This window comes from Octopus bimaculoides, chromosome 19, assembly GCF_046866305.1.
Source record: "Octopus bimaculoides isolate indiv1 chromosome 19, ASM4686630v1, whole genome shotgun sequence".
NCBI lineage: Eukaryota > Metazoa > Mollusca > Cephalopoda > Octopoda > Octopodidae > Octopus > Octopus bimaculoides.
In genome coordinates, this window is record NC_142946.1 from 5112587 (window position 1) to 5139966 (window position 27380).

A 27380-nucleotide genomic window follows, 5' to 3' on the forward strand; every position below is an offset into this window, starting at 1 on the left:
GTGGTACATGTTTATAGATTACGTTAATAGTTGAATATTTAGGTTAGAATCTTTGCTATAAAGTTTTTCATTCTCTCATATGTCTTGTTTTTTCCTTTTTTTTTCTCCTCTAGATCATCTGATGATAAGAAGACTTATCTGACCAACAGCCCGTCATATTCATCAGAAGCCCCATCACAGGAAGGGTCACCATCGTGTTATGATATTTCTGATGGAACTCACGGCAATAGTGGTATGTCGTTACCATCATCATCATCATCATCATTATTATTATTATTATAATATCAATGCGAGGTGCTGAACTGGCAGAATCGTAACCTTAAAACCCATATTTGCCCATAAAAACTGATGTCTTAAAATTTCACCGTATTTAGATTAAATGTTATGGTAAGCTTTTACAATCTGGAAGAGAAGGACAGTATGCAACTGTTAGCTACGGGTGTCGACTACCTACGGAACATTTCGTATGGTCAGTCAGATGCTTCCCGGCGAGTTCATGTCCAAACAAGTAGGAGCAGGTTTTGCGTTGTGAAAACGCAACCAGGGTTATATATGGGTTAACTGGCACTGTCAGCTGTGATGATAAGGGTCCCAGTTGATTCTGATTAACGGAACAGCCTGCTTATGAAATTATCGTGTAAGTGGCTGAGCATTCCACAGACACATGTACCCTTAATGTAATTCTGAGGGAGATTTAGTGTGACACAGAATGTGACAAGGCTGACCCTTTGAAATACAGATACATCTCACTTTTGCCAGCTGAGTGAACTGGAGCAGTGTGAAATAAAGTGTCTTGCTCAAGGACACAGTGCAGCAACAGGAATTGAACTTGTGACCCTACAATCATGAGCCGAATGCTCCTAACCTCTAAGCCACTTGCTCTCTCACACACACACTGTTACTGTTTCACCTCATCAGCCTCTTTTTCTTGATTGATTATCTCTTAACTCGTCTTTCTCTCTCTCTCTCTCTTTGTTTCCCTCTAGGATCTCGAGGGGTCAATATGAAGGACTGGTCTTCAGGAGATCTTGCTAGTGACTCAGATAGTTCTCCCTCTGCAGAATCTTCCCCTCCTGTCAGTCCTCGAGGTCCTATCGCATTGCAGACTTCCAATGTTAATTCCTTGGAAGACTTGGTACATGGAGATGGTGAAGATTCAGAATATAGTAAGTATTTATTTCATTAAATTGTAACATAAGAAATTATTCATCGCCATTTGACATCCATGTTCCATTGCTAGCATCAGTTGGTTATTGATTTATTTATTTATTATATGGGATGCACCAGACGAAAAAAAAAAACTAAGCAGCTTTTCTTCTGGCTCCATATGTTCTGAGTTCAAATTCCGCCAAAGTCGACTTAGCCTTTCATTTTTTCTGGATTCACAAAATAAAGTATCAATCAAATATACTGGTCAATGTAATTGACCAACTACCTTCTCACCAAATTCCAGGCTTTATGTCTATAATAGCAAAAATTATTATTATTATTATTATTATTATTATCATTATTATTATTGTAAAGGCGGTGAGCTGGCAGAATCGTTAGCATGCTGGGCAAAATGCTTTGTGGTATTTTGCCCATCTTTATGTTTTGAGTTCAAATTCCGCCAAAGTCGACTTTGCCTTTCATCATTTCGAGATCAATAACTTAAGTACCAGTAAAACACTGGGGATCAATGTCATCGACTTATCCCCTTCCCCCAAAATTGCTGGCCTTGTGCCTATACTAGAAAGGATTATTATTATTTTTATTTTTATTATTATTATTACTATTAATATTATTATTATTATTGTAGGTCAAACAAAATCTCAGAAAGTGTCAGACTCTACATCTAGTATTAAAGTAAGTAACCGTTCAAATTTTTTCATTTATTATTTTTTTTTTAATTACACATTTAGTTAATTCATTTTACCTGGGATGTGCTGTGGGTGGGTGGAGGTGTTGTACTTGTTATAATTGCTGGATTTTAGAAATGGGAGATAATTGTGCTGGAAGCACCACACTGAGCAAGATTTCTGTTGACATACAAATCCTAGTTAAATACTGAGATTGATGTAATCAATTTCCACCCCCACCCACCCCACCATCATTTTAAATTGCTGGCCTTGTGTCAAAATCAAAATCGATTAGCTCCACCCCCCAAATTTCAGGCCTTGTGCCCTAAAGGAGTATTGTTGCTGTTGTGTTTGTTATAATCATTGTGTGATTTCTTTATTTGTTTTAGTCAACTTTTTTTGGTAAACATTGTCACACATTTGGCATTAAGTTAGAAGACCATTTGAAGACATTCAACACTGATGTTCCCCTTATTATCAAAAAATGTCTCGGTGAAATTGAAAGAAAAGGGATCACAATCAAGGTGAGATAACTGCTTCTCTTTTTCATATCCACTGCTAAAAGTAATTGAGTCTTTGTCTGTGAAGAAATATTTGATGAAGCATGTAAGGAAAATTAAAGAAATCTGAAGAATTAGGTGTGGTTGTGTGATAAGAAGCTAACTTCGCAAACACATGATCGCTCTGGGTTCAGTCCCATTGTGTAGCACCTTGGACAAATGTTCTACTTGTGTGTGGATGTGAAAGATGGAAACTGAAAGAAACCAGTCATATATGTATGTATATCTGTGTATGCGTCTTTGTGTCGGTGTGTTTACATCCCTGTAATTTAGCGCTTTGGCAAAAGAGACTAATAGACCAAATACCTGACTTTAAAAAAAAAGAATAAAAGTACTGAGGTCGATTCATTCAACTGGAAGTTCTTCAAAGTGGTGCTCCAGCATGGTCCCACTCTAATGAAGGAAACAAGTAAAAGAAAAAAACGATATTTGTCTTTTGTGAAAAAAAAAAAAAAAAAAAAAAAGAAGGAAAAAATGGATTCCACCAGGAATACCTCGTCTTCTCACAGCATAATGAGAGCTTTCTGCAGTTAATGGCAATATAATTTTGAGGGAATATGTCCACTTTCCACAATCCAAGGGTTAAAATGTAATCATTGCTTTCTTCTTCTTCTTCTTGTCCATCACTTTTACCTGTTCTTCTTTATTCTGTTGTCTTACTTCAGGGTATCTATCGTGTATCCGGGGTGAAATCCAAAGTAGAAAATTTATGCATGCAATTCGAGGCTGATCCGGATGGTGTGGATCTCGAACAACAACACCCCAATGTTATCACTAGTGTCCTTAAGATGTACCTCAGACAGGTAAGTGTACTTGGGTTAACTTGCTAATGTTGTTGTTGTTGTTGTTGTTGTTGTTGTCTTGTGCTGGGTCAATACACTAATGGGGTTACCAGTATGGCTATGTGGTCAGGTCAGCATGCTTGTATGTAGTTATAAGCATTGATTATTAGAAATGCTGCCCTCACCCCCCACTTTGTTTGCCTTCAGTTATCCCAACTAATTCTCTGTTATTTGTCTTCCAGCTTCCGGAACCTTTACTTACATTTGATGCCTATGGAGGGTTCATCCAAACTGCCAAAGTAAGTTCTGTCAGAATTCCAATGTATCCTAGCTTACGTTTATAAAAGTCTAGGGACTATACACCTGACTATACATATACTGGTCCGGATTAAGATACATAGGGGCCCGAAGTACCCAAAAGATTTTGATACCACCCACCCCATATATATGTAATTCAAAATATAAACAATAATAAACCATAAAATTAATTTTTATTTTCCTAAATGAAACGGAATTAAGTGCAAAATGGAAAATAATGTTTATTTTTGTATATTTCTACTTTATTTATATTTGGCAAGTTTTCTCCTACTTTTTTTGATTGCAAAATCTTTGATCAGATCCTTAAAATTAATCTTACATAACACATCTGTTTCTATATTTAGTAGAGATAAGGCATCCTGGATAGTATTTTAGCAAGTTGAAATTGATTTCTTTTGTGCTGCAAACCATTTACCATTTCTGTGACCCCCGCTTTTCTTTGATGCCCTAATCTAATGCTTATTTTGCCTAATAGTTAGTCCAGTGCTGTACATATCTGCGCTCTTCTGTATGTAATGGATATATGTAAATTTTAAATTGAGATTATTGTTTAGGAATAATAATGGAACAGGAAACTCAGTACTAAGGGCCAAATTGTCTCTATATTTCAGGAAATTAATGCAGGTACAATATCAGGTGAGAAGATAATTGAGAAATTAAAAGAATTGATTGGACAACTTCCACCAGCAAACAGCAAAACTACTTCACTTTTAATTTCTCACCTTCAGCAGTAAGTTTACCATTTTGTCTCTCGTGATGATGATGATGGTGATGTTGTTATTAGTGATGATGGTGTTGGGGTTGGTATGAACATGGAATATGGAATATATGAATTGGCCATGCTTAGGGGACAACAAATTGGTGCATCGTTTTTGTATTAATGTTCAATTTTTTTCATGCTTGCATGGCTCAGATGGAATTTGTTGAGGCACATTTTCTATGGTTGGATGCCTTTCTTGTTACCATCTTTTATCTAAGCAAGATATTTCCTCATGACCAGACATCTTTTCATTGGAAGATAGGAAACAAATGACACTGCTTGTATGACAGTGACGCTTATTTACAATTCTCATGCTATGTCAAGATTGAGGGGACCCAAACATGCACACAACAGGCTTATTTCGGTCTCTACCATATCTACTCACAAGTCTTTATTAAGCTCTGGTCAGCATCAGAAGATTTTTCTCCCAAATGCCACACAATTGGACTGAACCCAAAGCCATGTGGTTGGGAAGCAAACTTGTTAACCAAAGAGCCATCTTTGCACATTTTTCTGAAAAAACAAAAACTAAAAACATGGCAGAGGAGGGAAATCTAAAAAACATGGTGGGGTCAGATTTTCTGCCATGGCAGTGTTTGGGTGGGCCTTTGTAGATGGGTTAACAAAAAGATCACAAAAAAAAAAAAAATGTTGAGTAATAGATCTATCCAACCCACACTCATTTGGAAAACCAATAAATACGGCATTATTTACATTATTTACATTTGACAGATATTAAATATGGAACTGTTCAGATAAATACTAATCTTAAAATGTTTGCCTATTTTCAGAGTATCCACAGAATCTGATGAGAACCAAATGAATGCCAGTAATTTAGGGATTGTCTTTGGCCCCACCTTACTCCGCCCTTAGTAAGTAACTAGACCCAGAACCTTCTGCATGCTTCCATGAATATTTTTTTTTGATATAGCGAAGGTGTTATACCACTGTAACCCTTTACATATATATACATATGTATGTATATGTGTGTATATGTTTGTGTGTCTGTGTTTGTCCCCACTCCCATCACTTGACAACCGATGTTGGTGTGTTTACATCCCTGGAACCTAGCTGTTCAGCAAAAAGAGACCGATAGAATAAGTATTAGGCTTACAAAGGATAAACCCTCGGGTTGATTTGCTCGACTAAAGACGGTGCTGCAGCATGGCCGCAGTCAGATGACTTAAACAAGTAAAAACATATGCATATATAGTTATTACTTCACAATACTCTATACTCCACTAAATACATACCCTAACCCTGACTGTTTGCTGTATAATTTCTTTTCTCTCTCTCTTACAGTGAAGGAACACCTCTGTCATCTCTGGTCGATACTTACTACCAAACCATGTCTGTGGAACTTCTCATTAAACACGCAGATGTAAGTTGGAACCTTCTTGTTTCCCTCCCCCACACACTCCTCTCTCTCTCTTTTTCTCTTCTACCCTGTTACATAACTACCCTTTGGACACGTAATACCGAACCAGTGCCAAAGTTATATTGTTTTAATCCAAATGAAAAAAAAAATTACATGTTGACATTCACTGTGTCCGATACTATTACTTCGTAAAATTTGATTTAATTTGATGTGGTAGAACCATTTGAGAATGCATAGAGAACAGACAGACAGACAGTCAAAGAATTTTATATATATATATATATATATATATATATATTTGCCATGATAGATTGCTGACCACTACATTTATATTTTTTTCTCCTTGTTTCTTTCTGTGTTCCTTTCAGTTGAAGGGCGTAGGCTCGAAACGTCAAAGACTTTCTCTATTCCCGAGTGTTAAACTAATACATCCATTTGTTGTTTACACCACCTGTCTTCGTTTGTTGTTTTTTTCGTCAATTCTCCCATATATATATATATATATATATATATATATATATATATATATATATATATATGTAGATGCTAATGGCATAAAAGACTTGGCACAGCCTTTTCTTAGACCACAAACACTGTCTTCTCACAACGAACCAAACTTTCCTAGAATCACCCATAGCTTTTGTGGTGTCAGTTAGTTACATGATGACGAAACAAATGGATGCTACAAGCATTGGAAACAATTTCAGTGGATTTTACACAGTACACCTATAACACCTATATATATATATATTAGATAAACCTAAGGTCTATGGTATGACTGCATATTTGGAACCAATAAGATGTGTATCTGTCATATACTGGGGTTAATAAGGAGAGTATTGTATGCGGATTTATTTGACTATGCCTTTTCTCTTATAAGTTTTAAAAAAAACTATTAGTGCGTGTCTGTTGCTTAACCTGAAAAACGTTTCCTTTTGTCTTTTTTTTTTTCTGCAGGAACTTTTTGGAGAGAAAACAGAAACTGTGATAATTCCATCTCAAGAAAGTAAGATCGTTGTTGCTGCTGTTGTTGTTGTTTTAGTGCCTGGTCAGCTGAATGGATGAAGCAGACCCCTCATCAAAAGTGTCCCAGCCATCACCCTCCTATCTATGTCTCATTCCCTTTTTAACCCTTTAGCATTTAAACCAACCATATCTGGCCAAAATGTTCTTCTTGTTTTATGTTCAGACTGGACATATCTGACCCCTCAACCAATCCTAAAATATCATTCTAAAAATTAGCAGTTACCTCATTAAATTCTCAAAGCTATGAGATAATGCATGAGTAATTTTTTAAAAATGTAAATAAATAAGCATTACTTTTGACTGAATAAAGTGAATGCTAAAGGGTTAAGATAGTAATGTGTGATTTAAAGGAGACTTAGCTGCTATTTCTAACTCGTAGGGTTGAGTAACCATGTTAAGGGACCCTCGTTAGTGCAATTTTGCTGTTGTGAGGTAAAAGACTGGAGAATTGACAAGTACAGGTACAGCTGTGTGGTTAAGAAGGTTGCTTCCCCACCTTGTGGTTTAGGGTTCAGTCCCACTGTGTGGCATCTTGGACAAATGTCTTTTATAACAACCTGGGACCAACCAAAGCCTTGTGAGTGGATTTGGTAGGCAGAAACAGAAAGAAGCCTGTAATAAAGTTTAAGGATGATGAGCAAAACAGCTATGTTTCCAGGGGTGAATTATTCAAATCCCAAAGAATTTCACTCAATACATGGCTATGATGCTCCCCCACTACTTCTGCTCATCATCAGAGGTATGACAATTGTGTGTATGTGTTTGTGTATGTATATATATACATACATACATATATAAAATATTAGTTAAAGAATAAAAAGACTGGGTTAACGACTCAACATATCACACCCCCTCAATGAACATATATAAGAAACACAGCATAATCCATCAAACATAAGGACTAAGAAGAAATAACGCAAGAAGAAATAATAAATAAATAAAAATATAGCATATAGTATAAAATTTTTATACACGAATATATTGGTTCAACCGATAACATGGAACTGAAAAAAATTGAGTTAAAGGTATAAAGCAATACACGTGAATATCATTTCATAGAAGTTAAAAAAGTTAAAATTAATACGAATAAAAATTAATACGGAAGGAGTAAAAATTATCTGCATTTGAGGATTCCAAAAAAAAAAAAAAAAAAGAAATGAAAAAAGTGCCATTTTAGAATAGCCAAACAGGCTGCAGTATCAAAACCAATCTACAAGGTTTCAATTCACCCTAACGTAAACTAATGCACTAGTTATTATTTATTACTTTTAAATTTATTTTTATCTCTATACAGTTTCAACTAAATTAAAAATTTATTTACGTTAGGGTGAATTGAGACCTCGTAGATTGGTTTTGATACTGCAGCCTGTTTGGCTATTCTAAAATGGCACTCTTTTTTTTTTTTTTTTTTTCCCCCCTTGTGCATGTCATGACTTTGTACGTCTGTTTACCCTGACGAGGGGGTAATCACCAGTTTACACTCTATTGTGTTTTGAAATACAGTGGTGTACCTCCGAAATGGCCATAGGTATTGTATGAAATTAGTGAAATTGCTTTTACTGATGGATACCTGCGGTGTACTGTGATTGTTTTTGGCTCATGTGTGGTGAACCTTTTTTGACATGGTGAGCGCAATTGAACTTTTGCCTGTTGATACCTGCCGGGTGCCTGTTGTGCGCTCTTGTGTGTGCCGGATTGGTGTGAACTTGCCTTTTGGTGTCTACTGGTTTTGAGGTGTGAAATGTGCCCGAGGGAGTTGAAGAACTTTGAACTTTAATTCTACATGGTGTTAAATCACTTCTGTCCTTGTTTTTTCAACTGATAGACTACTTTATGGTACCTCATTTCTTCATTTCATTTTATTTTACTATATTGACTTTTATTATATTATTATTTGAAATTTTTACTCCTTCCGTATTAATTTTTATTCGTATTAATTTTAACTTTTTTTAACTTCCATAAAATGATATTCACGTGTATTGCTTTATACCTTTAATTCAATTTTTTTCAGTTCCATGTTATCAGTTGAAACAATATATTTGTGTATAAAAAATTTTTTTAGTATATGCTATATTTTTATTTATATTTATTATTTCTTCTTAGTCCTTATGTTTGACGGATTATGCTGTATTTCTTATATATGTTCATTGAGGGGGTGTGATATGTTGAGTCGGTAACCCAGTCTTTTTATTCTTTAACTAATATTTTACTCTTGTCTCAGTTACTCTGAGCACTTCTCCTTGCAGCCCTGTATAAAATCTATTGGTTTCCTAATAAGAAACCATTAATATTATATATTTTACATACATATATATATATATATATATATATATATCATCATCATCATCATCAGTGGGCCTCCCAGGGGTGAGTTGGCTGAGTTCCTTTTGAACAGGCCTCACAGAAGCAAGATGGCTGAGTTCCTTTGAAGCGTTGGGCCTCACAGAACCAATGACCAAGGCCTTTGGCATGATGTCATGCTTGAGAAAAAGACCCATCAAGCCAAGCAAAATCGCAGTCGTGACAGATATTGGTGTAACGTAAATGGCACCTGTGCTGGTGGCATGTAAAAGCACCCATTACACTCTGAGTGGTTGGCATTAGGAAGGGCATCCAGCCACAGAAAACCATGCCAAATCAGACTAGATCCTGGCGCGGCCTTCCAGCGTGCCAGTATGGACAACGGACACTAAGTAATGATGATGATGATATGCCTATGTAGCTCTATGTGTGTGTTTAGTAACCACTGAAGCTTCTTTCCATGGATACTCTAAATTCCACATTCCCATTTATCGGTGCAGTGATATAAAAATGTGAATTTCTTATTCAAGGTACCACAGCTAAAGAAAAACATGAAAGAGTTCCCTCAACAAAATCTTCAAAGTAAGAAATATTTGGTTTTTTTCTAATGTACGTTTTTTTTGTGTGAAGTTGTAATGGTGTGGGGAAGGGGAGAAGGAAAATAAAATCTTTAGCCTTTTTTTCCCCCCATCTGTTATTGATAGATTGTTTGTGGGACGAATATAGTAGACACTGTATATTTTTTTGGTGGGTGGGGATCATTGTTTCAAATGATCGGACACAATCCTTAATAGCCTACATGATTCTTATGATCTGACATGGCTCGTGGCAGTCCAACGTGGCTCTTGTGGTCCAACTTGGTTCTTAGTGATTTGATATGGCTCTTGGCAACCTGACGTAGTTCCTGCTAGTCCGATATGACTCTTGACCATCCAAAATGACTCTTGATCATCCAATGTGACTCTCAATTTGGTTTAGATATTTCACCAACAAAATATGTTCAACTCCATGTTACACCCGATCAGATCAAAGGTACTCCAACCATGACTGTCACAACTTGTTTTTTGGTTTGTTCTTTATTTTAAACTGTTAAGACTATCCATTTTGTCCATTTTTTTAAGGCGATAAGGTTTATTGAGTAACGATTCAGTTGCTATTTTTAACAAGTCAAGCAGTCACATTCAGATTTTTTTACCTTCATTTATAGAAATTTTCCTTCTTTATAAATATTGAATGGTGTAAGGTATCTGACATGTTTATCATATTTGGTTAACCATCAAATCTCAGACATACTTGGTTGGTTGGCATTTCTGTAAGAGCTTCATGAATTCTTCATAACTGGACAAGTAAAACAGATTTTATTGGTCATGGTGAATCTAGGGGGAACTCGTGAGAATTGAACTGAAGATCAGCTACTTAACGGCAACATAGACTCCCCCCTCCCCTCTCTCTCATTACCTTTTTTCTTTAACCCTACAATTTATCAACAGTCAAGGGTCTGGGTTTGTTTTTCTATAAATGTTTGTTTAAAAAAAATGTTTCAAAAGTGAAATAAAAAAAAGAAACACAAAACAATATTTATATTATTTAGAAAATCTGGTGGCTCTCAAGAAGAATCTCCAACACTGGAACAACTGGCGTCAGAGGTAAGCAGAAAGTCTTCACTTTTCTTCCATTTAGTTCTTTGTTCTTCTGTTCTACTTTTCTTTTAATCTTGTTTCTTTTTTCTTTCCTTGTTTCAATTCTTGCTAAATGGGCAATAAAATACACACACACCTACCCTCTTACTCCACACACAGTGGATATATATATATATATATACAACAGGCTTCTTTCAGTTTCCATCTACCAAATCCACTCACAAGGTTTTGGTCAGCCCAAGGCTTTAGTAGAAGACACTTGCCCAAGGTGAGACTGAATCTGGAACCATGTGGTTGGGAAGCAAGCTTTTTCCCACAGCCACACCTGTGCCTATATATATATACATATATATATATATATATATATATATATATATATATACAGGGTGGCCCAAAAGTAGGTTTACAGTTATCACGTAGGCACTTTAAATTTCTTTTAAAACATTTTATAACATTTAAATTTCTATCTTACAAACTGAATGGTGAGCTTGACAAATTAAACTAAATTAGCATAAAATAATGGTTTCATATTTTTTTTATAATCAGGGTCTAAACTGTTAATATATGAATGCAAAAGAGATAGTTGAATAAAGGTAAACCTACTTTTGGGCCACCCTGTATACACACACACACACACGCCTACAGACTAATGTTCCATTAGACAAATACACATACGCATTGTTCAGTCACAAATGTGTGTGCATATAATGCATTAGTGTGTCTGCATGTAAACACACATACAGATTAATGTCCTATTACATACATACACACACATATATGTATATATATATACATATATGTGTGTGTATGATGATATATATATATGTATATATCAGGCATGTGCCGTGAGTAATTGCTCAGGGTAGGCAGTTGGTGACGTTTATGTAGTAAAACACACAAAAAAATAAGTGAAACACAAGCACGTAACTGAGTTGGAGGTAGAATTACTTCTGCCTTTATAGCGCATAAAGAAAACGTTGTTGTAGGAATGTACGCAGCACATGTACTACAGCAGTACTATCCTTAGTTTTAATACCGAGATTGAAAGGCAGGGGCGAAATTATGCCTACCAAATCTACAAAAAAATAAAATATTTTGCATTGTATGCATAATAATCAGAGTAACGTTCATAATTTATTGAAGTAGGTGCAGACTTTGCCATGAAAGGAAAATGTTCTTATCAATCTATTTCATTCTGAGTAGGCACTGCCTACCTTGCCTACCCGGGTGGCATACCCCTGAGATATACATATATATGTGATGATATAGATATATGTATGTATATGCTCGTACACACAGTTGATACTTCTTTATGATTTCTTTATCATTTAGTAGTAATAATAATGATAATAATTCATTCATGAGGCCCATGGTAATGGCAAATTGTCTAAATTTTCTTTCAGTTTTGATGCATAAATTTCTAATTCTTTGCAACCTTGATTTGTTATATTTGAATATTTTGGTTATGTCTTCGATTTTGTTCCAAAGTTTAAGGTTGCTGATTGTGTAACAGCCTGGAACATATGTAAAGGGAGGTAAGAACGAAGAGAACCTAGGCATACATGTGATTTGTATTTCATCTTTGACTCTTTGGTGGTTTTTGGACACTTGGTATCATCAATCAAGTTTTTTTTTTCCCCTTAAATTGTACAAAAGCCAAATTACACACACACACACACACTCACACAGAGACAGACACACTCACACAGACAGACACACTCATGCAGACTGACACTCCGGACACACTCGCACACACAGACATACACGCACACAGACAAACAGACACACACACAGACAGACACGCACACATGCACGCACACAGACTCAGACAGATACACTCGCAGACAGACGCACACACACACACAAACTGACAGACACGCACACAGACATACTCATTCAAACACACACACACACACACACACACACACAGATATTACCTTTGCTATATTTGCTTACACCTCCTCACATTCTGAGTTCAAACCCCACCGAAGCTAACTTTGCCTTTCACCCTTTCAGGGGCCAATAAAATAAAAGCACCAATGATGTACTGGGGTTAATGGTATTGCCTAACCCCTTGCCACCCAAGACTTCTGGCCTTGGTGTCTAAATCAAAAACCATTATCATTATTATTATTATCATTATTATTATTATTATTATTATTATTGCTCTTGTTTATTATTATTATTCTTTTCCAGTATCAATTTAATATTTCTTGTTATTTGCATGTTGCTTCCAATTTCTTCATTTTTTCATTCTTTTCTCTTTTTTTTTTCCTTTTTTTTATTTTTATATTTTCATATTTATTTTTTCCCATTTCAAGTCATTCGCTGTGAGCTCTGCTTTGCCTGTATCTGTTGCTGACAATGCCTCTACCACCACCACCACTATTATTACTACTAGTACTACCACCACTACCACCACTACCATCAACAATACCATCACCACTACTACCACCACCACCTCTACATCTCCTTTGGCCCAAACTACTACTATTACTACCACTACCTCACACGATCCCATTTCATCTGGTGAGTAAATAAAAATGAAATTGAAAAGATATATATATATGTATATAAATATGTGTGTGTATACATATGTGTGTATCCCGGTTTTAGAATAGCTACACTGTATCCCTGTTGTAAGAGGTGACTAAAAAGGTTGGTGACAGGAAGAGCATCCAATTGTAAATCACTAGCTTGGGAAACTTGAATAACCCATAACATCATAGGAAAGAAAATCTCAAAACAATTATATGTATTTATTTGTGTTTACATATATATATATATATATATGTATATATATCTGTAAAAATATGTGACACTTATTCGGTAGCCATGATATACCCTTTTATATATATATATATATATATATATATATATATATATATATATTGTTTCTCAACTACATGGTTCCAGGTTCAGTCCTACCCCATGACACCTTGGGTGTCTTTTATTATAGCCTTGGGCCAACCAAAGTCTTATAAGTGGATTTGGTTGACAGAAACTGAAAGAAGCCTGTTGTATGTATGTATGTATGTATGTATGTGTGTGTGTGTGTCTATATATGTATGTGCATGCATGCATGTGTATGTAAGTTGTTGCTTCCTTGTTTTGACATCCTGTGTGTATGTATGTGTGTGTATATATATATACACACACTGACACACACATGCACACAAGGTACAAGTATGGCTGTGTGGTTAAGAAGTTAGCTTTGCAATTACATGGTTTTGAGTTCAATTACACTGCACAGCACCTTCAGTGCCATTTCCCTGGGACAACCAATGCTTTCTGAATAGAACTGGTAGACAGAAACTATATGGAAAGCCTATGTGTGTCATCGTCATTAAATTTCCATATTGGCATTGGTTAGACAGTTTGACAGGATCCAGCAAACCCACAGACTGCATGGTTGTCTGTTCGGGATGGTTTCTATGGCTGGATATATATATATATAATCATATGTGTGTGTCTCTTTATATTAAGGTTGCCATTTCACAGTTTCATGAGTTACCATATGAACTGAACTGTGATACATTGTTTACATTCCTTGTTGGCATGACAACCAGGCATTCTGTGAGATTAAAATCCCTTATTTGAAAAACAGCTGACAGCAAGAGAAGCATTTAGCTGTAAACCACTGCTCAAATAAGTCACCATCTAACTCATGCTTACATGGAAAAACAGACATAAAATACACAAATGGCTATCAAATATTTAAAACAAACTAACATTTAAACTGTGTCTAGGGAGAGTCATTCTCTTTTGGTGCCTTATAATTTAACACATTCACCAGGAAAATTTTCACTTATTTCTTTTTTATTTTTCTAAAATTTTCATTGTGTCTTGCAACCTTTTCAATAGTTTTGACTCTGTCCGTTATTCACGGAGTCAAAACTATTGAAAAGGTTGCAAGATGCAACGAAAATTTTAGAAAAATGAAAATGAAACAATTGGAAATTTTACCGGTGAGTGTGTTAAATTGTAAAGCACCAAAAGAGAATGGCTCTCCCCAGACACAACAAAATATGCTTCAACACACGAACACACATAAAGAATCTTGCAAACCAAATCCCAAAACGAAATAACATTTAAACATTTATTCAAAAATAAATTCTAAAAACAAACAAAATCAAAAAAATAACGATAAAGACAGCAACACCAATAACAACAACAATGGCCCGGTCTTTGATTTCTTATCAATTGGGAATATTGATTGGTTTGTTACCAATCAATATGAAAAGAGTAACATCAAGACTATCTTCACTTTCCTTTCTTTTCTCTCTTCTTCTGGAATAGAATTTGTTGTGTGTGCATCCCACCCACCTTTTCTCCTTCTTTCTGTCTGGGATAAAATAAGTACCATGAGGAGGTTGTATGATGACCGATGACCGAATGATTTCATTGGTTTTGACCCCAGACTTTCAGATTTTTTTATTAATAAAATTTGTACACAAAAGAAGAAAGGAGTTGGAACTGGTTGACCGTTATTGAGTTACTACCGATCAGAATGGCATTTTACCATTACTACAAAAGCAGATTTACTGATAAATGAAAAGGTAACAGGCTGTTAAACAGTTTTGTGAATGGGTGACAAGGTTAGAAAGGTCACAAGCCATAAACTTTTCTGTGCTCAGATGAAAAGATCAGAAGCCATTCAATTTTCAGTGACAAATATGTCCATTGACCTGGGACCACACAACAACCAGTTTTACTCCTCATATTATTCTCATGTGCTCCCTTTCTCCCTCATCCTCTCTACCTTTCTCTCTTTACCTCTCATCTTCTCCTCTCTCTTTCCCCTCTCTTTAGCTCTCATCCTCTCTCCCTCTCTCTCTCACTCTTTAGGTCTCATCCTTTCTTCCCCTCTCTCTTTAGCTCGCATGCTCTCTCAGCCTCTCTGTTTAGTTCTCATGGTCTCTCTCTCTCTCTCCCCTCTCTTTTGCTCTCATGCACTTTCTCTGTTTCTCTTTTGCACACTTCCCCTTTTACTCATGCTGTCATGCCCCCACCCTCACATCCTTTGCTCTTGTGCTTTGTCTCACTGACATGTTCTCTCTCTCTCTATCTCTCTCTCTCTCTATCTGTCTATCTCTCCCCCCCTCCCCAACTAATTTCTCCTCAAACCCATGCTTGTACACATCCTCTCATATACAAACACACAAGCATACTAACACAAAAGTCTTTTTTTTTTTGGAAATGTATGTATTGAATAATTAAATCCCAGATATACCATATCTAAATAGAAGAGGAGGGTCATGGCTGGAAGGCCTTTGACCAACAGTCTACTGGATCATGGCCAATTTTGGGATAAACAACAAGTGTAGCTACTCTGAACTGATGAGCTCCAGATTTGCTAGAAATAACAGCTAAATCTTCCTCATCGTACCTTCGCAACATTAAAAAGGAAGGACAGATTGATTGATCGATAATGTCATCTTTGACACTAACCAATGGGATAGTCATGGCTGGAATGCCTATGATCACAGGTCTGCCAGATCTGAGGTGACCTGGGGCTGAACAGCAACTATCACTTTGAAGCTATGTGATAGTTTCAGTAGTCGTTCAGCTTGCTAGAAATAGCAGCCAAATGTCCCTCCTGTCAAAAGGCATGGGCATGCTGGGCAGTTGCCCAGGGCTCCATAGGTTTACAGGGGTCTGGATAGATCTGGATCTTAACTCTGCTAAGATGGGACCTGCCTAGATACAGTGTGTCTGAACGCAATGGACAGAATAGTTGTGAGTGGAACACCTCTGCTTAAAAATCTTCACTAAATCAGATCAGAGGTGAACAACAAAAGCAACAGCTCACATATATGTGTGTGTGAGTGTGTGTGGTGTCAGGCTCGCAATTGTGAGGTAATGAGTTCGATTCCTGGACCGGGTTGTTTGCTGTGTTCTTGAGCAAGACACTTTATTTCACATTGCTCCTGTTCACTCATCTGTAGAATTGAGTTACAATGTCACTGGTGCCAAGTTGTATTGGCCCCTTTGCCTTTCTCTTGGATAACATCGGTGGTGTGGAGAGGGGAGGCTGGTCTTCATTAAACAACATTACCCAGACTTGTGCCTCGGAGGGGGAACTTTCTAGGTGCAATCCCATGGTCATTCATGACCGAAGGGGGTCTTTACCCTTTTTTTATATATAAATCACACATCTGTGTGTGCCTGTTCCATCCATATGATCATGCTCACTCATGTATCATCATCATCATTTAACGTCTACTTTCCATGCTAGCATGGGTTGGACGATTTGACTGGGGACTGGTGAACCAGATGGCTACACCAGACTCCAATCTGATCTGGCAGAGTTTCTACAGCTGGATACCCTTCCTAACGCCAACCACTCTGTATGTGTATGTGTGTATATATATATATATATATATATATGTTAACGACCCCTTTGATTGTGAATGATGATGGGATTACACCAAGAAAGTTCTCCTCTGAGGCACAAGTCCAGGAAAGGTTGTTTATATAAGACCAGCAGTCGCCCATGCACACCAGCCTCCCCTCGCTATGCCATTGATGTTATCCAAGGGAAAGCCAAAGGGGCCGACACAGCTTGGCACTCGTGACGTCACAGCTCAATTCCACAGCTGAGTGAACTAGAGCAACATGACATAAAACGTCTTGCTTAAGAACACAACACACAACCCGGTTCAGGAATCAAACTCACTACCTCATGATTGTGAGCCCGACTCTAACCACTGAGCCATGTGCCTTCACATATACACACACGTAAGTGGAAAAATGAAAGAAAGAGGCACTCAGCATATTAATAGGTACTCTTGATGAGATGATTATGTCCTCCTAATTTAAGACATATGGAACTGAGTGAAATTATAAAAAGTATATGTATGTGTGTGTATGTTGCCTCCTACTCTTTCTCTGTGTCATACACATACTCACAAATCTATGTATACACATATTATAGCCTACATTTTAATCATCCAATGAGAGGGGGTGTATACTGATCTTGTCTCCCTCAACCTTCAAAAGACTATCACTACGTGTGTGTATATATATATACACACACACATATATACACACACACACACACATGCTAACATGAATATGTATATACATACACACATATGTATATAAACACATATATATATACTTTATTTGTGGGTTAACCAGTCTACCATTGGTTTCGTGTTAAGAGCGATATCTTGTAACAATTATCAAACCAACATCTCATACAACAGGCTTGATAATTGTTACGATATCTACATATCTCGTGACATAAAACCAATGGCAGCCTGATTAACCCACAAAATAAAGAGTATTTATCCACCTGTTCCTTGTTCAGCCACCATTCTCATTGTTCGATATTAACATATCTAAAATTAAACCTCATTTTCTCTGCCCTCAGCATATTACTGCAAACCGTAAACTTCTACTACAGAGCCCCGATAATACTTAACCTAAAGACCATCTTAACTGCATTACAATCCCCTCTCTTCAGGCAAAGTAAACCACTAAGAACCTACACTAAATGGTAGACAGTCCAATACTAAGCTTCACTCCTTCAGCATTCTGAAACGGTCTCTGGTTTGAGAATAACGACTTCCTTTCCTTCACACCTGTCTCAAGAGACCAAGGATCACGAGTACCACCTTTGCTCCTGATTGTATACTACTACTGCTACTTAACACAAACCCCTTAGATTGTGTCCAAAGAAAGGTTACTTGACTGGCTGTCATGAAGTAACCATCTCACTCCAGCTTCTCAGCCACAGACATGCTGTCTCTCCTCTCTCTACTAATATGGCTTCTACTTTTCTATAATAGCTATAATAATAATAATAATATTAATAATCTGTATATTATTCACTACTATAACAGCCTCTTCTGCTCAGGCAGGTCTCTTGCTACTGCTATTTGGGCTGGTCTACCTCTACCTCAACTCGGGCTGGTTTCCCACCACCTCAACTCACACTGGTCTCCTGCCACCTCAACTTGGGCTGATCCTCTGCCATCTCTACTCGTACTGGTCTCCCGCCACCTCTACTCGGGCTGGTCTCCCGCCACCTCTACTCGGGCTGGTCTCCTGCCACCTCTACTCGGGCTGGTCTCCCGCCACCTCTACTCGGGCTGGTCTCCCGCCACCTCTACTCGGGCTGGTCTCCCACCACCTCTACTCGGGCTGGTCTCCCGCCACCTCTACTCGGGCTGGTCTCCCGCCACCTCTACTCGGGCTGGTCTCCCGCCACCTCTACTCGTGCTGGTCTCCCGCCACCTCTACTCGTGCTGGTCTCCCGCCACCTCTACTCATACTGGTCTCCTGCCACCTCTACTCAATCATTCCTTTCTCTCTCTCTCCTACACACACACACACACACACACACACACACACACACACACACACACACACACACACACACACACTAATCGTTTCTGCATGGCATAGTTTATTCTTTTCTCTTTCTAGTCAGTTATTTTCTTTTGTGTGTGGGAATGCAATTCTTCAATTTTTCCCAAATTGGCCGAAAAAAAAGAAAGAAAAAAAACAAATGTTGCCATCACTCCCTCCCTCCCTCCCCTCTCTCTTTCTTTCTCTCCATCTCCCCTTCTCTTCCTCTCTCCATCCTCTCCCTCTCCTTATCTTCCCACTCCCCTCACTGCACATGTTTCTCTCAACCTTTCATTTTCTATTTACTCTCTCTCTCTTTCTCTCTCTCTTTCACAAATTCTGCATGACATATTCTCTCTCTCCCCTCCCTCCATCTCTCTCTCCCCTCCCTCCATCTCTCTCCCCTCCCTCCATCTCTCTCTCCCCTCCCTCCATCTCTCTCTCCCCTCCCTCCATCTCTCTCTCCCCTCCCTCCATCTCTCTCTCTCCCCTCCCTCCATCTCTCTCTCTCCCCTCCCTCCATCTCTCTCTCTCCCCTCCCTCCATCTCTCTCTCTCCCCTCCCTCCATCTCTCTCTCTCCCCCTCTCTCCATCTCTCCCCCCTTCCCCTCTCCTCTCTCTCTCTTTCCTCTCCTCTCTCTCTCTTTCCTCTCTCTCTCTCTCTTTCCTCTCTCTCTCTCTCTTTCCTCTCTCTCTCTCCTTCCTCTCTCTCTCTCTCTCCTTCCTCTCTCTCTCTCTCTTCTCTCTCCTCTTTCCCCTCTCTCCTTCTTTCTCTCTTCTCTCTCCTCTTTCCTCTCTCTCCTTCTCTCTCCTTCCTCTCTCTCCCCCTCCCTCCATCTTTCTCCCTCCCCTCTCTCTCTCTCTCAGTTCCCTCCCTCTCCACTTTCCATCCCCTTCTCTTCCTCCCTTGTCCCCCCCCACTCACCACCTCTCTTTCTCTTCTCTTCTGCAACAGTTTCTCATGTAGAATTTAGGTGTTTTGTATTTTCTTGAATTTTAACTCTCTTCAGTGACACACACACACACACACACATTGTTGGAGCTGACCGTTGTCCAGTTACTTCTAAATTTCATTCTTGCAGGGGGGGGTAAATTTTGGGATGTATGTTTCAAATAAGTACATGTGTGTGTGTGTGTACATACCGTGGCACTCCATCAATTATTACGTCGAGGGTTCCAGTCGATCCGATCAACGGAACAGCCTGCTCATTTATTAACATGCAAGTGGCTGAGCACTCCACAGACATGTGTACCCTTAATGTAGTTCTCGGGGGGGGGGGGGGGGATTCAGCGTGACAGAGAATGTGACAAGGCTGACCCTTTGAATTACAAGTACAACAGAAACAAGAAGTAAGAGTGAAAGAAAGTTGTGGTGGAAGAGTACAGCAGGGTTTGCCACCATCCCCTGCCGGAGCCTTGTGGAGCTTTAGGTGTTTTCGCTCAATAAACACTCACAGCGCCCGGTCTGGGAATCAAAACCGCGATTCTACAACCGCGAGTCTGTTGCCCTCACCACTGTGTGTGTGTGTATGTATGTATATATATTTATGAGTACAGCAATGAATTCCGGGTAGAGGTAGGGGTCCACCAAGGTTCCGTCCTCAGCCCCCTCTTATTTACCATAGTCCTCCAGGCAATCACAGAGGAGTTCAAGACAGGTTGCCCCTGGGAGCTCCTCTATGCTGATGACCTTGCCCTAATTGCGGAGTCACTATCAGAACTAGAGGAGAAGTTTCAGGTGTGGAAGCAAGGTCTAGAATTGAAGGGCCTTAGAGTCAACCTAGCTAAAACCAAAATCCTAATAAGTAGGAAGGTAGATAAAACACAAACCCCTTCAGGTAGACGGCCCTGCTCAGTATGTAGAAAAGGAGTAGGTAGTAACTCTATAAGATGTACCCGGTGCAAGCTATGGACACATAAGAGGTGCAGCAACATCAAAGGCAGGTTAACTAGCAAGTTAGTTTTTGTTTGTGGCAGATGTTCAGGTGCAATAAAGACTGTAAACAAACAGGAAACAACTTCTATCTCATTCCAGGGTGAAAAACTAGAGGTAGTCGATAGCTTCCGCTATCTGGGCGACCAAGTTAGTAGTGGGGGTGGGTGCGCTGAAAGTGTAGCTGCTAGAATAAGAATAGCCTGGGCAAAGTTTAGAGAGCTCTTACCCCTGCTGGCGACAAAGGGACTCTCACTCAGAGTAAAAGGCAGACTGTATGACGCATGCGTACGAACAACCATGCTACATGGCAGTGAAACATGGGCTGTAACTGCTGAGGACATACGTAAGCTCACAAGGAATGAAGCCAGTATGCTCCGTTGGATGTGTAATGTCAATGTGAATACCCGTCAGAGTGTAAGTATCTTGAGAGAAAAGCTGAACATTAGAAGCATCAGTTGTGGCGTGCAAGAGAGACGATTGCGCTGGTATGGACATGTGGTGAGAATGGATGAGGATAGCTGCGTGAAAAAGTGCCACACCCTAACAGTTGAGGGAACCCGTGGAAGAGGTAGGCCCAGGAAGACCTGGGCTGAGGTGGTGAGGCAAAACCTTCGTACATTGGGCCTCACCGAGGCGATGACTACTGACCGAGACCTTTGGAAATGTGCTGTGCATGAGAAGACCCGGCAAGCCAAGTAAGATCGTTGCCAGTGCCCCTGGACTGGTTCTTGTGCGGGTGGCACATGAGATGCACCATTTTGAGCGTGGCCGTTGCCAGTACCGCCTGACTGGCTCCCGTAGGATTTTTGAGCAAGATCGTTGCCAGTGCTCCTGGACTGGCTTGTGCGGGTGGCACATAAAAGACACCATTTCGAGCGTGGCCGTTTTCGTGCGGGTGACATGTAAAAGCACCCACTACACTCTCTGAGTGGTTGGCGTTAGGAAGGGCATCCAGCTGTAGAAACTCTGCCAAATCAGACTGGAGCCTGGTGTTGCCATCCGGTTTCACCAGTCCTCAGTCAAATTGTCCAACCCATGCTAGCATGGAAAGCGGACGTTAAACGATGATGATGATGATGATATATGTATATATATATATATATATATATATATGTATATTGTCAGTGGATCATATATCCAAATGAAAAGCACACTCGGGGGGGGGGGGGAGGGCAACATTGTATTTATATCAAGTTAAATATATGTCCAGTCTGCGAAACCACTGGTCACTTTATGACCAGACATATATTTAGCTTCATATAAATATATACATACATATATAGATACACGTACAGCATACATACATATATAGCTGTATGTGTCCTGTGTAATTCTGCTAACCAAACTTAGAATACATAGCTGAGTACTTTCCACTTCGTTCCACCGAATAAAACAATGTGTTTGTGCCTGTGCATATATACTTGTGTGTGTGTGTGTGTGTATTCTTTATTTTCGTTTATATAAATATGAATTGATATACATACATAGCATGGTTTTGCGATTAAGAAACAGTGGAATAGAAGGATGCGACTATCTGCTTTTAACCCATTAAGTCCCAAAGTACTTAAATTTCTGAATATTACTTTAAAATTTTTACAGATGATTGAAAATAGGTTAAAATTTTAAAAATAATTATTAAAACTCCTTTACTTCAAGTAGAAATGGAAATACTCAATGTCCTATAAATAGGACACTGAGACAATGTGATATAGCTTATTTAATGTCCTCATTTAGTGTCCTATTTTTGCCTTCCATTCTTTTGAGGTAGAAAAATAAAAAGAACTGTATAAATTGAAGGCAGTAATTGAGTGGAACCATTGGAGGGATCGTTAAAGATGCCTTGTGGTATTTGTTTTGGCTCTTTAAATTCTAATGTCATCATTTGTGACAGCACTGATGCAAGTGATGTATCGGCCCAAGTTGGCGACCTTTCTGTTAAATAAACATTAGTACAGTTCTATATTTAAGAGATGAGGAATTATGTACATTACACTGCCTGGAATCGAACTTGGAATCATGGGCATATGGCGTAGTGGTTAAGAGTGCAGGCTACTAACCCCAAGATTCTGAGTTCGATTCCAGGCAGTGACCTGAATAATAATAATAATAATAATAATAATAATAATAATATCGAAAAATACCTTAGAAATGAAAACCCAGGATTGAAATTTCCCCAAGACACCTGATGAAGGCTGGAGGGTATATCAGCTGAAACGTTGTGTTAACAACAAACAAGATGAGGACAAATATCCATCAAATGTAAATAATGTAAGTAATAAACATCAGTGTTGGGAGGAAGGGAGGAGACTTACATCTATGTCCAGCTGCTGGTCTTCCTGAAAATATCTTGCCCAAGCCTTCACATGCATGTGCAGATGCTTGGTCAGACTTGAGCAACAGATGCATTGTATATGTTATGAGATAAATATGATCTCTTGTTTGGTTTAACACCATGGGAAACAGGTGTTAAATCATAGTGATGATGGTGATGATAATCTGGACTTTGGCTGCATTTAGCTGAGTCCACTCTGTCGAAAGCATTTGGAGCAGGTTTCCAGTCCAAGGATAACTTGTTCTTTTGACTCACCTCTTCCAAGGGTCATTGTTTCTGCTTCTCTTACTCACCAAATCTGTCTCCGGGATACTTCTAAAGTTGTATCTGACCACTACTTTCCCTTTTCAGACTAAGTCTCTTCTCAATCGTTAATTTGTTTTCTGTTTTATTATATTGTATGTAATTGTAAAATGTTGATCTCTCTTGTGTGTCAGAGTCTGGTAGGTGTATGTAGCATTTGGTCAACGTACTGGGATAATGAATAATGCAGTTGTGTTTTTTGTTTGTTTTTCTAGCTGCCATAACGATGCCTTCAACAGCTGCCAGTAAGACCAATGTCGATAGAATTGATGGGAAATTTCATTTTCCACTTCAGCTGGAAATACAAGGAGAAAAACTGGAAAAACAACAGCAGCTGCCAGTGCAGCAAGAACGACAACTACAGCAGCAGCAGCATCAACGTCTCAGACTGCAGCAGCAACAACTACGACAAAAACAATATCTGCCACTACATCACCATGAAGTTCATTTAACAGAACCCAAAAGTTTCCATTTATCCCCCACAAATAAACAGAAACCTTATCATGAATCTCCAAATTTTGACGTCGGAAAGAAAAATGACCACCGGAAGTTGACAGAAACTCGATCACTTCCTTTCTTGTTGAGGAGTGAACAAAAAGCATTGGATCAGAGAGCTATTCCGACATCACAAAAAACTGATGCTAAAATCCATTATTATCCATCTAACCATTCAGATGAAGGAGTCCGGCTGACAGCTGCCAGAAGCCTGGACACTGTCACCTCATTTAACCCAGCTACCACGTCTAAACCTGGCAAGCCGGCATCGGAGCACATTGAAGTGCCACTGTCGGCGTTGCGCCACATCAAGTCACCACCTGTTGTCACGGCAAAAGTGTGCGTGAAGACAACGGCTCTGAAGCCAAACCAGCCACGACACCGAGAAGAAATTCTTGACCTGTTGCCTGGCATTTCTCCCAGTTCTGCATCCAACTCAAAGACATCGGTACATCGGACTGTGTCTGCCAATTCTCCCGTTGTTCTCACTTCCATCATACCGATTGAACCAAAGATGCAGGCCTCTGAGACTGCACTCACCAACAAACCTACAAGTAGCAAATCCAGTTCGCCATCAGTGACTCCTACAGACTCGCTGGACTCCTCATCGTCGGAATTACTCATTCCGCTTGCTCGTTCACCCTCAGATGATCGTCAACCACGTTTTGTTTGAATTTTTTTTTTTTTTTAAATATTTATAAATATTTTTAAAGAAAAAAAGACATCATAATATAAATATAAACAAACAAAAAAATATAAATATATTAGCTGGATGTTTAACATTTATTTCTTTTTTTCCAACATCCCCCACCCCCATTTTTTATTGTTTTTCTTTTTTTAATTTCATATTTTTTGTGTTTTTCATTTTTCTGGGGGTTTTTAAAAAATTTTTTGTAAGTTATACAAATATTTCAAGAATAACTGTGGGGTATCCATGCCTAGATTCTGGGTGAAATTTATAAATGTTGATTTTTTTTTTTTTTGTTTCCTTTTCTTCCCTCATGCAGCATTTTTTCTTGTGTCCTCTTTCTGCAAAGATGTTTCTTAGCAAAACCACACACACACACAGAGAAAATGAAGTTGGAAAACCCCAAACATTTTTCCAGAAGTCTGAGTGTCTTTGTCATTGTCTTTTGTTATGATGTTGATTACAAAATTGTTTCCTTCTCTTATTTTTAACTTGGGTTAATCACACACACACACACACACACACACACACACACACACACACACACAGAGGTACAGTCTAATTGTTAGGATTCCTGGCGTTCATCCAAGCAGCAGTTTGGCAGATTCACAACACACACACACACACACACACACACACACACATATATATATATATATATAAATTTATGTCCATCACAAGGGCACTCAAGGCGCTTACCTGCTAGAAAGAGGAGCTAAAACTCTCAGTTAAACCACCAACAACACTGAAAAAATTCAACAGAAAAACGACCATAGGCAGGCAAACGGGTTAAACAATTTTGACGTACCAAATACAGCACAAAGCTAAATATTTTGGTATTTGGATATACTTGGATTGTGATTTCTGGTTCTGGCAAAAAGCCTGAACCCTCATCAGCAAGTTTTGCCAGCTGAAAAAGAATCCTTTAACTCGTTACGTTGAAGTCTGCTGGTGTTCTGAATTGTTTTGTGCCGAAATCAGAACAGCTTCAGCATAAATATACTAATAAGGAATAAATATTCAGAATTGAATATTTATATAGATATTATTATTGTTATTATTATCTGCGGTAAATATAAATAGTTGATGATAACAACAACGATAATATAGGTGGTTGCAGGCCTTAAATAGCATTAGATAGCTATAGAATTAAGATTTAATATTCATATCCATGTAAAGGGCACAGGGCACACAAGGTGCCTACCTGCTAGAAAGAGGAGCTAAAACCCTCATATATATATATATATATAACTACTATATTTTACCCCATTGTCACTTTGATGGCATATGCTGCTCTCTCACTCAATAATAACAATAATAAATTGGGTCTTCTGAATAGACATTTGAATAAACTGCATCCTCACAGATGCAGTTTATGGAGAAATTAATAGAATATTTGCGAATTTTTAACCCTTTAGCATTTAAACCTACCATATCGTTGCTGTGGCCAGTGTCCCCTGACTGGCTCCCATTCTGGTGGCACATAAAAAGCACTATCCGAACATGTGATAGTGGCAACGGCCCTACTTTTTGATGAGTAGGTATTCTAGTGATTGATTCTCTCTTCAGTGTGGCATTATGCGTGAGAAGGGGTAGATGGGGGGGATGGGTTGGCAAAATTGTTACAGCATCAGACAAAATGCTTTGTGGCATTCACTCCAGCTCTTTAAATACGTTCAAAGTTTGCATTTCATCTTTCCAGAGTTGGTCAGGCGTACCAGTGAATTACCAGGATTCATGGAGTTGACTAACCCAGCTCCCCTCAAAGCTACTAGCTTTGTACCTAAATCAGAAACAAGAATTACATGCAGGGAGGGTAACCCTGCTGGTGGAGCCCAACTCATAATCCCTTACACAGGGATGTTTTTGAAACCAACACTGCAAGCTAATGAAACAGTCGTAGGGTGACAGTTGTTCCTGCCGTTTACTAAAGATGGACATTTCCACTTCATGGAACCTATTCATTGTTTAGTGGACTGAGGTGCACAAAATGTTGCTGACTGATAGAAGATAAGAACCTCAGACCTTTTGGCTGGCATCCTGTCCACTCGGCCACCAACTCTGTGTGTGTTATGTTAAATCTTTTACGCCTTACAGAGAATAGACCCTTGATGACTTTTCTTGACTGTTCTCCACTCTGAGCTATCTTTTCAAGGAAGGCTTCCCTTTTCTAGGTCTTGGTGGTTCTGGATTGTCATTGATGCCTCTGTAGTCTTTGCTGTTCTTTCTAGATGAGGTGAGGTTGGCCCTATGCAAACCCATTTTTGCTTCTGGAAAGATTTGGTCCATAATTTTCTGGCCTCTGTCCTTTGACTTGTCTTGCATGGGTGACCTTACCAGAACCTTGTCCCTTCACCGTCATAGCTCCCAAGGTCATTGAGGCCTGCAAGTCACCACATTGCAGCAAGGACTGGACCCTGTGGTGGACTGTGTGTGTGTATTTGTGTAAATGCCTGTGCGTATACATTCATTTGTGTAAATGTGTGTATGCATTCGTGTGTGTGTGTGTGCGTGCGTGTTTCTTTAATCTGCGTCATCCATGTAAATGTGTATACATTTGTAAATATGTGTATGTGTACAGGGAAATGTGTGTGTGTGTGTGTGTGTATTTGTACAACTGTGTGCATGCACTAGGAATAGTGTGTGTACACACTAAAATATAGTG

The 27380-nt window shown here is 38.7% G+C and overlaps 1 protein-coding gene across 7 annotated transcripts in view; it reads left to right on the forward strand.

Annotated features, from left to right (window-relative positions):
- Positions 1-25135, forward strand: part of LOC106869429 (rho GTPase-activating protein 45) — a 124273-nt gene extending 99138 nt beyond the window's left edge. For 6 of the 7 annotated variants that reach the window (XM_014915161.3, XM_014915163.3, XM_052974752.2 and 3 more), the window contains 14 exons: positions 114-232; positions 987-1166; positions 1799-1845; positions 2228-2362; positions 3064-3201; positions 3423-3479; positions 4110-4228; positions 5050-5130; positions 5561-5639; positions 6594-6642; positions 9494-9545; positions 10555-10609; positions 12925-13132; positions 23748-24836. In XM_014915161.3, coding sequence (XP_014770647.1) covers positions 114-232; positions 987-1166; positions 1799-1845; positions 2228-2362; positions 3064-3201; positions 3423-3479; positions 4110-4228; positions 5050-5130; positions 5561-5639; positions 6594-6642; positions 9494-9545; positions 10555-10609; positions 12925-13132; positions 23748-24700 — 2272 coding nt within the window. In that variant the 3' untranslated portion in view covers positions 24701-24836. Of the gene's footprint in view, positions 1-113; positions 233-986; positions 1167-1798; positions 1846-2227; positions 2363-3063; positions 3202-3422; positions 3480-4109; positions 4229-5049; positions 5131-5560; positions 5640-6593; positions 6643-9493; positions 9546-10554; positions 10610-12924; positions 13133-23747 lie in introns of all 7 variants that reach the window. The other variant, XM_089366386.1, reaches the window with a different exon arrangement.
- The last annotated feature ends 2245 nt before the right edge of the window (positions 25136-27380 follow it).